General features: G+C 39.7%; 1 protein-coding gene across 1 annotated transcript in view; it reads right to left on the reverse strand.

Moving 5' to 3' along the window:
* The window catches only part of KCP (kielin cysteine rich BMP regulator), a 140,734-nt gene that overhangs the window by 91,455 nt on the left and 36,506 nt on the right, over window positions 1–12,773 (reverse strand). The window contains exons 6-9 of the mRNA XM_089676951.1: window positions 10,276–10,352; window positions 3,177–3,273; window positions 700–767; window positions 275–445 (exon numbers count right to left, since the gene is read on the reverse strand). Of these exons, the coding sequence (XP_089533077.1) occupies window positions 275–445; window positions 700–767; window positions 3,177–3,273; window positions 10,276–10,352 (413 nt within the window). The remainder of the gene's footprint in view (window positions 1–274; window positions 446–699; window positions 768–3,176; window positions 3,274–10,275; window positions 10,353–12,773) is intronic.

Raw genomic sequence — 12,773 nt, forward strand, 5'->3', positions numbered from 1 at the left:
TCCCATTGTTGGTATCAGTTGGCAGAATAATGTGTTGTATCCATGGGAGGCTCCAAGGGCCGGATAAAGACAAGCAAAGGGCCACAGTTTGGAGACCACTGTATTATGTGGACCTATTCATAAAATATAAAACCTTCTGTGAACACACAGCAGAAGAGATGGGCAGGTAGAGTGGCTCCTTGTTGGACGTAACCCATAGTAAGCCAACACATTTCAGAAAGTGGCTGAAATTCTGAAGCTAAGCTTTAACAAATTTCCCAATTCCTTTACTTACCCTACATGTACAGGCTGTACACATATCTGGCCGAAACATTTCACCATTCCTCACGATCTGCCCCAAGTATTCACAGTTGGTACATTCTGGGCAGCATTTCCCAGGATGACTGACAGGGTGTTCACAAGTGCTTGAGTCACATGCTTCAGACATACACCTGATTGAGCCCCCCTATAGTAAACAAGTTTCATTTTTAGTTTCAAACATACACTGTTGATGTTCATGAATTAAAACTGTGGTCTGCCAAAAATATCCAAGCCAAACCAATAATTTAAAATGCTTTATGTACTAAAAAGTAGAACCATAGCTTTGCAGACTGAGTACTATTTCTGTGCAGCATTTTTTCACCAAAGACGCTCTTGACTGGTAACACTATTTAACCATCTTCCCCTGTAATAAATGCACATGATTGTACTATCATATACCTGACAGATACAGCTCACACAGGGGTCTTTCTTCCATACGTCTCCTTCCAGATGACCATCGGAGCAGCCTACATCACAAACACACATACAAAGAAAATTCAGATGAGAACAAAACACATAAAAGCAAATACACAGAGTTAAACCATAAAAAATGAGCACTCAGCACTACAGTACAGCAATACAGGATAGATTGCTCACAACATATTTTTGGCAGTGCTGGAAGTAAAAGTTGTGCTTCATTGATGTGAAAAGACTGAAGAGAGTGAAAAAGCACACATTTATCTGGGGACTAAAGAAACACTGGCTGCAATCCAGCTCCAAGACCATCATGAAGATTTTGTATTTCCAAAGCCAATTTTATATGGGTAATCACACTTCATAAGTCTCAACAACCACATATTAAAGTATAAATTCTATAACCACTTATTGCTAATGAATTTTATAGTGCCACAATTCCTGTGACGATATTAAGTGACACATTTTACAAGGAGGGCCTCTAATAGACTGATCATATTACATTAACCTATATCCAGCATTTTTTTTTCAAATTTTTAGTAGAGCAGGTGAGGGTCTAAACTTACAGATGTTCTAAACTTGCAGATGTTCTATTCCTCTTTGCTGAAAACCAAAAAAATGCTTTGACTGAGGTCTGGCATTATTAGCAATTTCTGCTTTCACTTTTTATTCACCTTTTTTAATGTAGTTGATGCTCTAATGTCTGACCTTTCAGAGACAGTTACATTCAGAAAAGAAACACCATAATATCTGACAGCCAGCCTTCGATACCAGGTACTGCATAAGCACCAGGTCAGTACAAGGTTTTGGATAACATGTTGTTATACTGAATGGCCCCTCCAGGAGTCCCAAGTGAGGGGCACTGTTAATGCTACAGAATGCAAAGACGTTTTAGACAATTGTTCACTTCCAATCTTGTGGCAAAGTTTATGGAAGGTTCTTTTCTGTTCCAGCATGATTATACCCTGTGCCCAAAGCTAGGTCTCACAGTTTGGTGAGTTTACAATAAAGGAATTCATGTAGCCTGCCAGAGCCCTGACCTCAACCCTACTGAACACTATCAAGGTAAAATGGAATGCCGGTTGTAAGTCTTCTCATCCAACATCAGTACCTGACCTGACAAAAGTTTTTTTTTTTGACTGAAGGACTATAAATTCCCATAGGCTGTTAGGGTTTCAGTAGGGATGAGGGTAGGGGCAACTGCATAATAATAACCATGCTTTTTGAATGGGATTGTCAACAAGCTCATATAGGTGCGATGGGCTGGGGTCCATTAAAATAAAAAATGTAGCAGTCTGTCACTAGAATCAACACAATAGAACTTGGGTTTTATATAGCTCCCTATAACATAACAGCACCTGTTGATCGTGCCAGTAGACCCATTACTTTTCTACTTCTTAGTAGGGTGAAAATGCTGTTCATTCTGCAGTAAAATCAGAGCAATGTCACTCTTAGGACACTTTTGACATTTATTTTTGAAGTGAATGTTACCCCAAAATTCCATACTCCGTATATGTGTCTGTTGTACCACGTACTTGTGTTAAAAAGTATCATTTTCTCTTTGTATTTCTTTCTTTGTGTGAAATAACTGGTGATCCTGCCAGTCGCCCTGCTCTCCTATTTAAAAAAAAACCATGCACATTCATCCCAGGGTAGTCAGTTTTCTGCCTGTGTTGGGAGCACAGCCTGCCTGTCCTTTGATAATCAGATTTGTGCTGACCTGCCAACCCTGCACAACCATTCACTGAGAAGATCAGTGTGCTGCTGTTTCTTCACCCTCACCTAAGCCCCTTATGCACCTGAGAACAGGCATTATGTGATGACTTTTAAAAAAAGAACGCAAAAAGGATATTTATAATGTTTTATATACATCTATATCTACAAGAATATGTCACATGTAGTGCAGCAAACGTGACAAAACGCGGGACCATTACCTGCATTTGCGGTGACATTAAAAAGTAATGGCACTGAAAGTGCTTTGCTGCATTTTAAGTGCGTTCCCTAAAAGAGCTTTTATTTTCTTGTGAAAAAAGGATTTAAATCTTATAAATACAGCCTGACTATTGTAAGTGCCCCTGTCAGGGTAATATAGTTTGTTCCAACTGTGACTGCAACTTTTGGTAGACCGATAGTCTAGCCTGTTACAGGAGATTTAAAAAGATAATGGATCTACTGGCAAAAGTGACAAAAACTGTTACAGTGGGACTCAGAAAAACAAAAATCGCTATTTGTTGATTCTATTGACAGACTGCAGCTTATATGCAATTTTCGATTATGGTCATAGTTACACTTTAAACTTTATATTTACATGCACAACAAAACAGTACACATTTGCATATTTTGTCAACTGACCATTGATGTCTAGAATATTATATTCACATTATTTGCAAAAGTGATATACACATATTTTTTTTTTTTTTGATAAATGGTACTCATCACCTCTGTACAGGGCGAAGACTCACCAGTTGGACAGCGAGGGCAACACTCTGTAGGCAGCATCACTGGATTAGTACAGGCCACAGGAAGACAAGTCTTTTGGACACAGGTCACTTCACCATTCTAAAAAACCAAGACTGATCAGCACATACTAAACTAGATTGTATTATTTATAGAGTGCTCAACAACATGGTACTATTCACAATAGAAAGATGATGTTAGAGCAGAACAAAACCCTTAGGCTAGGTTCACATCTGTGCGGGTGGTGCCACTGCGGATCCACAGGAAAATCCATGAATGCCGCACCAACCGCACAGAGAAATGAGGACCCATGGGCGGGTGCCATTAATTCTAATGGCAGGCTGCCTGCACTGGAAAAACGCAACCGTACTGGGAACCGAGGTTCCCATGTGGGTTGCGGTTTCCAAAGAAGTGCAGGGACTTCTTCTCTGCGTGTCACGGGGCGCGGGAGTTTATTCAAATGAATGGGCTCTTGTGCTCGTGCAAAACGTGGCCTGCATGGCCGATTATATGTGAACCAGGGCTTAAAGTGGAGGCCTGGGCTAAACGTATCTAATCCTAAATCTGCTCCCATCTGCCTCTAACTACTATACTAACTACCTTGAAGAAAGATGTGTATACTTACCTATTCTCTGGGTGCTCTGGTCCAGTCACGAGATCTGCCCAGCAGCTGGCTTCAGGGGAGAGGAGAGGCAGCAACAACTGCTACAATGCCTGGGAGGAGACATCACCCATAGACTTACTATGGGGCATCCATTGTTCGCTGTCCCTCCTCTCCCCTGAGCTGGCTCTGGGAGCCGATCACGTGACCCGCCTGGACAATAGCCCGAGAATAGGTAAGTACACCTATATACACCTCTAGGGGGGGTTAGAATAAGAGTTAGAAGGGGGATAGGAGCAGATTTAAAGTGGAACTACACAGCATCTGAGCATCACAAACCAAAAATGCTATAGAATTCATTCTTAATATTCAAAACAAACTCCATCCACATCCCCATGCTTTATTTTGCTGAGAAATCACTTAGAAAAACACCCTCTATCATTTCTGGCCGTGGCCATCTTGAGCAAGGGCAGATGATTCATGTAGCATTTACTTCCTGGAATCCATCTGCCCTAAGCCCATGCAGACAAGAAGGCTATATTTTAACACTAAAAAGCAGAGTCTTTGAAGAAAAATCTTTTCTATTCTCTGTATACTATTTTAATCTATTCTATTCGAATTCAAATGTATTCTATTTGAAATTCGAATTTCCGAAGATGGTTATATTCTATTTTATTCTAATCTAATCTTGTTTTTGCTATTCTATTCTATTACTTTATTTTCTATTTTTATTCTATTCTATTCTATTTTTTTCTATTCTATCTTAATTTATTTTATTCTTTTCTATTCTATTGCTTTATTTTCTCTTCTGTTTTATTCTGTTCTCTTATTTTCTATTTATCCTCTTCTATTCTATTCTGTTTTATTCTATTCTTTTTGAAATTCGAATTTAGGAAGACAGCTATATTCTAACACTAATACACATGGTGGTTATTTACTAAAACTGGAGCGTGCAAAATCTGGTGCAGCCCTGCATAGAAACCAATCAGCTTCCAGGTTTTTTTGTCAAAGCTTAATTGAACAAGCTGAAGATAGAAGCTGATTGGCTACCATGCACAGCTGCACCAGATTCTGAGTATACCAGTTTTAGTAAATCTCCCCCACAGCCTTTGAAGGAAATCAGCAATATTCAAATTTGTTTTCGAATTCCAGTTCGAATTTCAGATAAAGTTTGTTTCATTATTTTGGATTCATTACTATTGTAATTCAGAAATGTGGATACATCCGAATCTCTGAATACATTCGTCAGAATTTTGATTCGGAATGAAACAAACTGCATATGTCTAATCTGGATCCCATACGAAAAGTATGTCAAAATATTATTTCACAGAAACTGTCCTAGAATCTTACTGCAACCCAAGACAGTTTCTCCTGACTAGTAGCTCATAGCAGTGGACTCTGTACAGTGATACATAGTCAAGGCTACAAGTAACTAACAATAAAATATATTTTCCCAGACTGACTCATCCTTAATCATTACAAAGGTTGGTCAAACAGCAGACAGATGACCCACACTGCCTGTCTGAGCATCACCTGTAACAATTTGGCTGTTTCTGACCCCCTGTTGGGTGATAACGACTTGTTGAGGTCAATTGATGTCACACAGAAAGATTTCAACTTGTTTAAAAACATCCTTGGGTTCAATCAGAAAAGATCAAACTGTGGTGTTTGAGCAGCTGTCATCACTGGATGAGAATCATGGTGGACTTATTTGGTTAGGAGCAGATATCTCCATGCCTATTGTTCTCGGTGGAGATATAAGTCCATATATGGGCAACCTACTAGTATGTTTAATAGACTTCAGATGATGGTTGCATGCTGTATATTACAACCACACATGTGCTGTGAACTGCAAGGACTAATCCTAAGGCTCAGTAGCCAAGAAAGCAATTACCACGTTGTATAACCCACCTAACACAATGGCATTTGCAAAAATCCCTTTCCAGCTAAGGTAGCCATAAAAGGGCCAAACATAACTGGCGACGTTCCTTTGTCTCTTACATATGTATATTGTATTTGCATAGGACATCATCATGTGGAACAAAGGCAAAAATATTGCATCTTAATATACGATTCACTCTTCATACATAAATGCTTGTGAACATTTCAGCAGAAATCTGGCTGTGCTGCACAGCTTAAAGGTTAAATGTCTATAAAAAGACAAATGGGGATAAAATTGCAGGATTTGGTAATAAATATCAGCCTTTATGTAATGTCAAATAATACAAAAAATATATAATAAGAAACAGATGTGCTGATGAAAACAATGTGCTGAACATAAGAGTCTACCTAGCCTCACACAATACAAATAACAAAGTTACTAGTGGTTAAAACCAAACATAGAAATGAACTCACAGATATTTCAAGAAATAGATTAGAAAATATTTCATACATGCCATCTGTTCTCATAATGTCTGGTACGGCACTTGTATTGTAAAGAAAAGCCAGAGAGCTCGGCTGAAAATTGTTTGTTTAACAGTAAAGAGCTGCAGTCATCGCCATGGGCCTGATTTACTAAATCGTGAAGGTGTACAATCACACCAACTCTTAGTCCCCGGTCACACTGGATGCAAATTAGCATGCGATTTGCATGCCATGCGACTTGCAAATCACATGCCAAGTCGCACCCTATTGTCCGCAATTATAGCGGTCATATTTGTGCGTTCCAACTTGGTCAGAGCTGCACCGATTTCTAAAGTAGTACATGTATTACTTTTGGTGCGATTTGCATAGACATCTGCGTCAGATGCCTTACAAATCGCACCTGAAATCGGCAAGTCATCCGCCTTTCAAATCGTGTGACTGACTTCACTGTAAGTTGAACAATTTTAAAGTCGGGTTTGATGTGACCGGGGTGTTAGAGCTGTATTAAAAACTAAACTAAAAAAATGTACATGCATTTTTTATGTGTTTTTGATGCGTTTTGCGGGGGAGGTTTTCTTGTTGCTAGGCAGATTAAAACACATCAAAAACGCACTACATACTTTTCTGCAGCATCTCCATTGAAGTCTATAGAACCAAAAACCCAACATTTTGATTTTAAAAAGTCCCTGACTCTTTCCAAAAAACGCACCGGGTGAAAACGTGGAGATGTGAACCTGTCCCATAGGAAATCATGTTAAATGGACTGTACTGCATTTCTGCAAAACACTAAATGCAGCGGAAAATGCTTAAAAATCTGGTCATTATAAGCACCCCTGTCAATTGTAAATGGCTTGTCTTAACACTCTAACTGCTACATCTGCAGGACAACTTGTTCTCTTGAAGAACAACTGACTTACTGGCAGGAACACCAGGGGAAAATAAAGGAAAGAAAACCTTAGCAAGAAAACGAATGCAGCCATCACATCCAAGAATTGGTAAGCTGCAATATAATACATGCTTTGGGTTTAATACCGATTTAGGGCTTAGAGTCTCTCTAGGAAAGAATAAAGAGTGCTAGAAAAGGCTGATTCGGGCCAGAGGCGTCCCTAGGGTTGGTGTCACCTGGTGCGGTAACACTTGGTGACACCCCACCGACGATCCCCGAAGAATGGATCAGATCTGAGGATTGAGCATAATCCATCCTGCGGGAATCGTCGGCTTGCTTTAAAACGTACCTTTTCGTGGAGCTTGTGGAGAGATCAGTTAACCGCGTATAGGTTGCAAGCCGAAGATTCCCACAGGATGGATCGGATCTGCGGATTGGGGAGGATAATGGATCGGACTCCGATCCATTATGCTCAATCTGCATAGCGCAGCCATTCAAAAAAGTGTGCTTACAGTGAAACACAGCACACAGTTAATCCTTTCATCGCCCCAAATGTTAACCCCTTTCTACCCAATGTAATTAGTACAGTGTCACTTCTTTTTATTAGCACTGATCACTGTATTGGTGTCACTGGGGATGTCAGTGACAACACATCAGTTCCCTCCAGTGTCAGAATGCCTGCCGCAGTCCCAGTATAAGTCGCTGATTGCCGCCATTACTAGTAAAAAAAAAAATCCAGTATATATACCTCCATTTGTAACGCTATAACTTTCCCATAAACCAATTAATTTACACATATTGGGATTTTTTTAGCAAAAGATATGTAGCAGAATACATTTTGGCCGAAATGTATAACTACATTTGATTTTTTAACTCTTTTTACTAGACGTGTTTAATAGCAAAAAGTCAAAAATATTTTTTTTCTCAAAATTGTCGGTCTTTTTTTGTTTATAGTTCAAAAAATAAAAACCGCACAGGCAATCAAATACCACCAAAAGAAAGCTCAATTTGTTAAAAAAAAAAGTACATGCATTTCATTTGGGGGCAGCGTTGCATGACAGCGCAATTGTCATGACATGACATGACTTGACATGACTTAAAAACTGCACCAAAAACACTTCTCCGAGGAGTTTTTGAGGTGCTTTTCAGGCGTTTTCCGTTGATTTCAATGGGAAGAGGTGTTTTTGTGGCCTTTTTTTTAACTCACCAAACATGCCCAAAGATGCTGCAAGCAGGAGAGTTTACACCAAACCACAAGTGCAACGCCTCAGTGTGAAAACATAGATATACATTCACAGAGATAGGGAAGCATTTTTCTTGAGCTTTTCTTGAGCTTTTCAGGCGCAAAAATACTTCAAAACCTCCTCAGTGTGAAAGTGGCCTAAATCAGGCCTCCAGTAGGGTACGAAAACCTTGTGTAGCAGTGTGGTTTCAGTATAGTGGCAATGGAAGAGCAGTAATGCTGATCTCTTTGGGATATGCCCATCTATGGCCATCATTAAGGCTACTTTCACACTGAGGAGTTTTTGAAGCGTTTCTGCATTCAAGAAAATAAATTTCATAATTAAAATTGACTTAACCACCCTGGCAGTCTAACTAATCAATATTTTTGAATGTCAAAGCGGGAGATTGTTTGCATGGAAATTTGTTGTTTTATATTGTAGGCCTGTAATTCTTAGGAATAACTCACTTAAATCTGTCCAAACAAGAGTCTAGTAAACATCCCGGGTATGATAAAGTTTGAAACACGAATTCATAAATTATAATATAATACATAATTATAAAAAATAATAATATAATAATATTACATTTATTTCAATAATGTAATCAAACCAAAAACATGGAAATTTGAAACAGAGCGCCAAGTTCACACATCACTGAGCTCAGTCGCAGAATCGTTTTCAGTGTTTGATGACTAATTTCTCCACGAATTACTATCTCTCAATTCTGCAAGTGATTCTAATTCACTATCGCCGTTCTCTAGCTGATCTAAACCCACTTTTGACCTAAAGGGACACTTTTTGGATGCCATGGATGTTCTCAAGTTTCCAGGCAGAAAGAACCGTAAAAGTGCAGGCAGGGCACTGGACAAAGCACTAGGGACAAAATGGTTTTGTGAAATGGTTTGATACAGTAATGTAATCCTAACAGATTACAATGTATCAAGGTATGTCATGTTTTTACTTTTTTGAATCTCCTGCCGGTTCCACCCCTCTGCATACCAATTCTTGCAGAGAACCGAACCTGGAAGACGAATGCCGGCATTGGCTGGAGGACATGGCTGGAGGACACAGCGGGAGGACATTGGGGGATCGCAGGACAAGGAAAGGATCGGGGGATCGCAGGAGAAGCACTATAGAGTAATTCCGAGTGTGGCTCGGGGTTACCGCTTTTGGTACTGTAAATTAACTGAGCTCATACTATTCCCTCCAGCCCGTGCCCCCCCCCTGACTTCTCCATCAAGATCAATAATACAACCATCAGTCCCTCCCCTCATTCCAGGGTACTAGGTGTAATCCTAGACTCCCGTCTGTCCTTTCAGTCCCAAATCCAATCACTGTCCAAATCGTGTAGACTTCACCTCCGTAACATCTCCAAGATACGCCCGTTCCTAACCTCGGAAACCACTAAGCAACTTTTTCACTCCCTTGTTATCTCTCGCCTTGACTATAGTAACTCCCTCCTCATTGGCCTACCTCACCGCAGGCTATCCCCTCTTCGGTCTATCATGAATGCTGCTGCCAGACTTATCCACCTTACTAACCGTTCCATATCCTAACTGTATTGTTGCTGTATTGTCTCCCGTTATATTGTAAAGCGCTGAGCAAACTGTTGGTGCTATATAAATCCTGTATAATATTAATAATAATCCCGAGCCACACTCCGGATTACCTCTAGGAAGGTTAAACCCAATAAAGGGGTGTGGCCTAATCTTTTCCACAATCATTGTTGTGTGTTTATTTTATTATTTATGTATGTTCCTATGGTATGCTGGGTGTTAATGGGGTGTACAATCCCATGAACATTTGCTTTTGTCATTCGAGAATTTTCATACAATTTAATACCATTGTCGATTACATCATAATACATACCTTCGTGGATATCTAAACAATCGTTTGTCTGATTTTCCCATAGTGTGTACCCCACTTTACTTAAATAAAAACTCAAAATAAGTTAAATAACATGTATGCATTTTACGGTTTTTTAATGTAACCTATGGAAAAAGGCATTTGTATTGCTTTACAATTCTTACCTGGCAGACACAAGAAGTGCAGGAACCCACCGAGAAGGTCTCTTTGTTACTGTATCTTCTCCCTTCATAAGTGCAGGCTATTAAAAGAAAAACACATCATCTGCTATATGCAACATAAGATTGTGTACATCATGTGTAAAGAGATTGACACACACAATGTGATAGACTTTTTTTAAATGTAAGTATGCGTTTGTAAGCTGAAAGGTATTGTGGACGTGCTCTGATGTGACAGCTTTCATATTCATCATATTGGCAGGTCTATCTGAGTGGCTTGGCCTGGCAGGGGTCCATTTAGGCTGCACTCGTCCTGCATTCTCGTTTTGCTAAAATAGCAACATCCACAGCAGCCTACACAATCTAAATTAGGAGATTGAGTTATTAAAGCAAATAGGTCATTCTCATTGCAAGGGAATTGTTCCTTAGTTAATGGAATAGGTGAAGCTTTGCTGATTTTAATCATCCAGTCGTGGGCAAGCAAAAATGCTGTTTCTTTTTCCTTGCACGTGATTGGGTATTTTTGCAAAGTGAATTTTTACCACATTCACTAAGCTAAGTGAACAGTATATATTCCTTTAGCAAATCAACCCCTTGGGGAGAGTTACTAAAACTGGAGAACTCATAATCTGGTGCAGCTGTGCATGGTAGCCAATCATCTCCTAACTTCAGCTTGTTCAGTTAAACTTTGACAACAAAATTGAAAAATTATTGGTTTCTATGCTGAGTTGCACCAGATTTTGCACTCTCCAGTTTTAGTAAATCCCCCTACTTGGTTTCTAGTGCTTTACTTTGCACTACTGCTTTAGGAAAATCTCACTGTACAAAGGTCTGGTTGTTTTATACACTGGAGCCATTTTAGTACTACTTTCTAGTGATCTTACGGGTGTCACAAAATTTCATCTTTCCCTTAACAGTAAAACCTTTCAGTGATTTGACAGGTCGTAATATGTATGTCTGAACTAGTCTGCCTTCAAGTTAAATACAAATATATGCATAAAGAAATAGGGAAAAACATGTTTAAGAAGGTTTCCACGTTCCATCCGATAATGAGGGCTCCTTGACCCTCATAGGGAAAGGGACTGATAGCGGCATGGCTCGAAAATGGAATGGTTACATGTGCTGTGTAAATTGGCTGAAGTCTATTGGTCAGATGACTTGAGGTGACAGGGTGGGGCCTGAACTCATTTATAATGCTGTTCTGAGGTCAAATCATGGCATTTGAAGAACTGCGTTTTGGACGAGTTGCCCACCCTATTGTTATAAGGGGGGGAAAATCCAATTTTTTTGTTGGGACTTTAATGGCACAATTTACCTGTATGATATATTTCAACAATTCAAAAAAGATTTTTTATAAAAACAGTATGAAATTTAAATTTTACAATCTTCAAAAATTAATATAAAGCTACAATACATATTGCGGCAGTGTCATCAGTCAAGGGCGAACCATGCATGATCCATCATTAGATTTGCAATACCATCTCTGATTACACCACCGCAATATTTATAAAGGCCCCTTTATACTTGTTTAACCTAATGTTAAAATGTACCCACAGTACAACTGTAACTGGCACTGGTTAAAATGGTTATTTTGAATTGGTCCGTGTTTGAATTAAATAAAGCTGTGGCCTTGCCCCTTTTTTCCAAATAAATTTTTCTATGTGTGTTTTTCTTAGATGGGGGCAAGGTTAAAATAATATCAATTGGGATTTAGGCCTATGCTCATCAGCAGTCAGGAGTTTTCAGTGGCACAGATATAATATGTACATTACTTCACAATCATTAATTTGCAACTTAAGCCTGGGCTCACACTTGCATGGGCTGTACAGCCCGCGTTTGCATGGCATGGCACGGCAACCCATTCCTTTGAATGGGCTGCTGTGCCCACATTTCCCACAGAAAAAAGGTGCATGCACCTTTTTAAAAATGCTGCTGCAGGGAAGTTGCATGGTGCTTTTGACCATGAGATTTCCCTGTGGTTCCCGCACGCAAACACGCTACTAGTTGAGATGCGTGGAGGTGCCATGAAGAATGAATGGCAGCTCAGCGCTTCTCATAAGAGCAGAGTGATTCAACTGCGGGTGGTTGGATGTGGGAACAGCTGTGATTCCCATACCCGCAACCAGCCTGCACAATGCAGGCAGGTGTGAACCAAGGGTAACAGGGATTATTGTTCTTCATGATTATTTACCTTGACATTTACCTCTTAAAGTTGATCTCCAGGTATGGTTTTTATTGCATAGTTACTTTGGTCCAGCTTGGACAAATGTAAATATACATATTCCACACCTGTGGGACCATAGTAGAAGTCAAAAATCACTGTAGTAGTTGGCGCTACTACCGTGATTGCTGCAGTCTTTCTGATCCTGTGCCCCTCTGCACAGTGAACACAGGGGTTCAATCGCTCAGCACAGCTGCTATTCACAGAACACCTTATATATATTTTTGTTTTTAACTGGGTGATTTGAACAGGCAGGTCAGTGATGGCATGATCTCCACCTCAT

This window comes from Staurois parvus, unplaced genomic scaffold (assembly GCF_062004578.1).
Source record: "Staurois parvus isolate SC_StPar_1 unplaced genomic scaffold, SC_StPar_1.0 ptg000175l, whole genome shotgun sequence".
NCBI lineage: Eukaryota > Metazoa > Chordata > Amphibia > Anura > Ranidae > Staurois > Staurois parvus.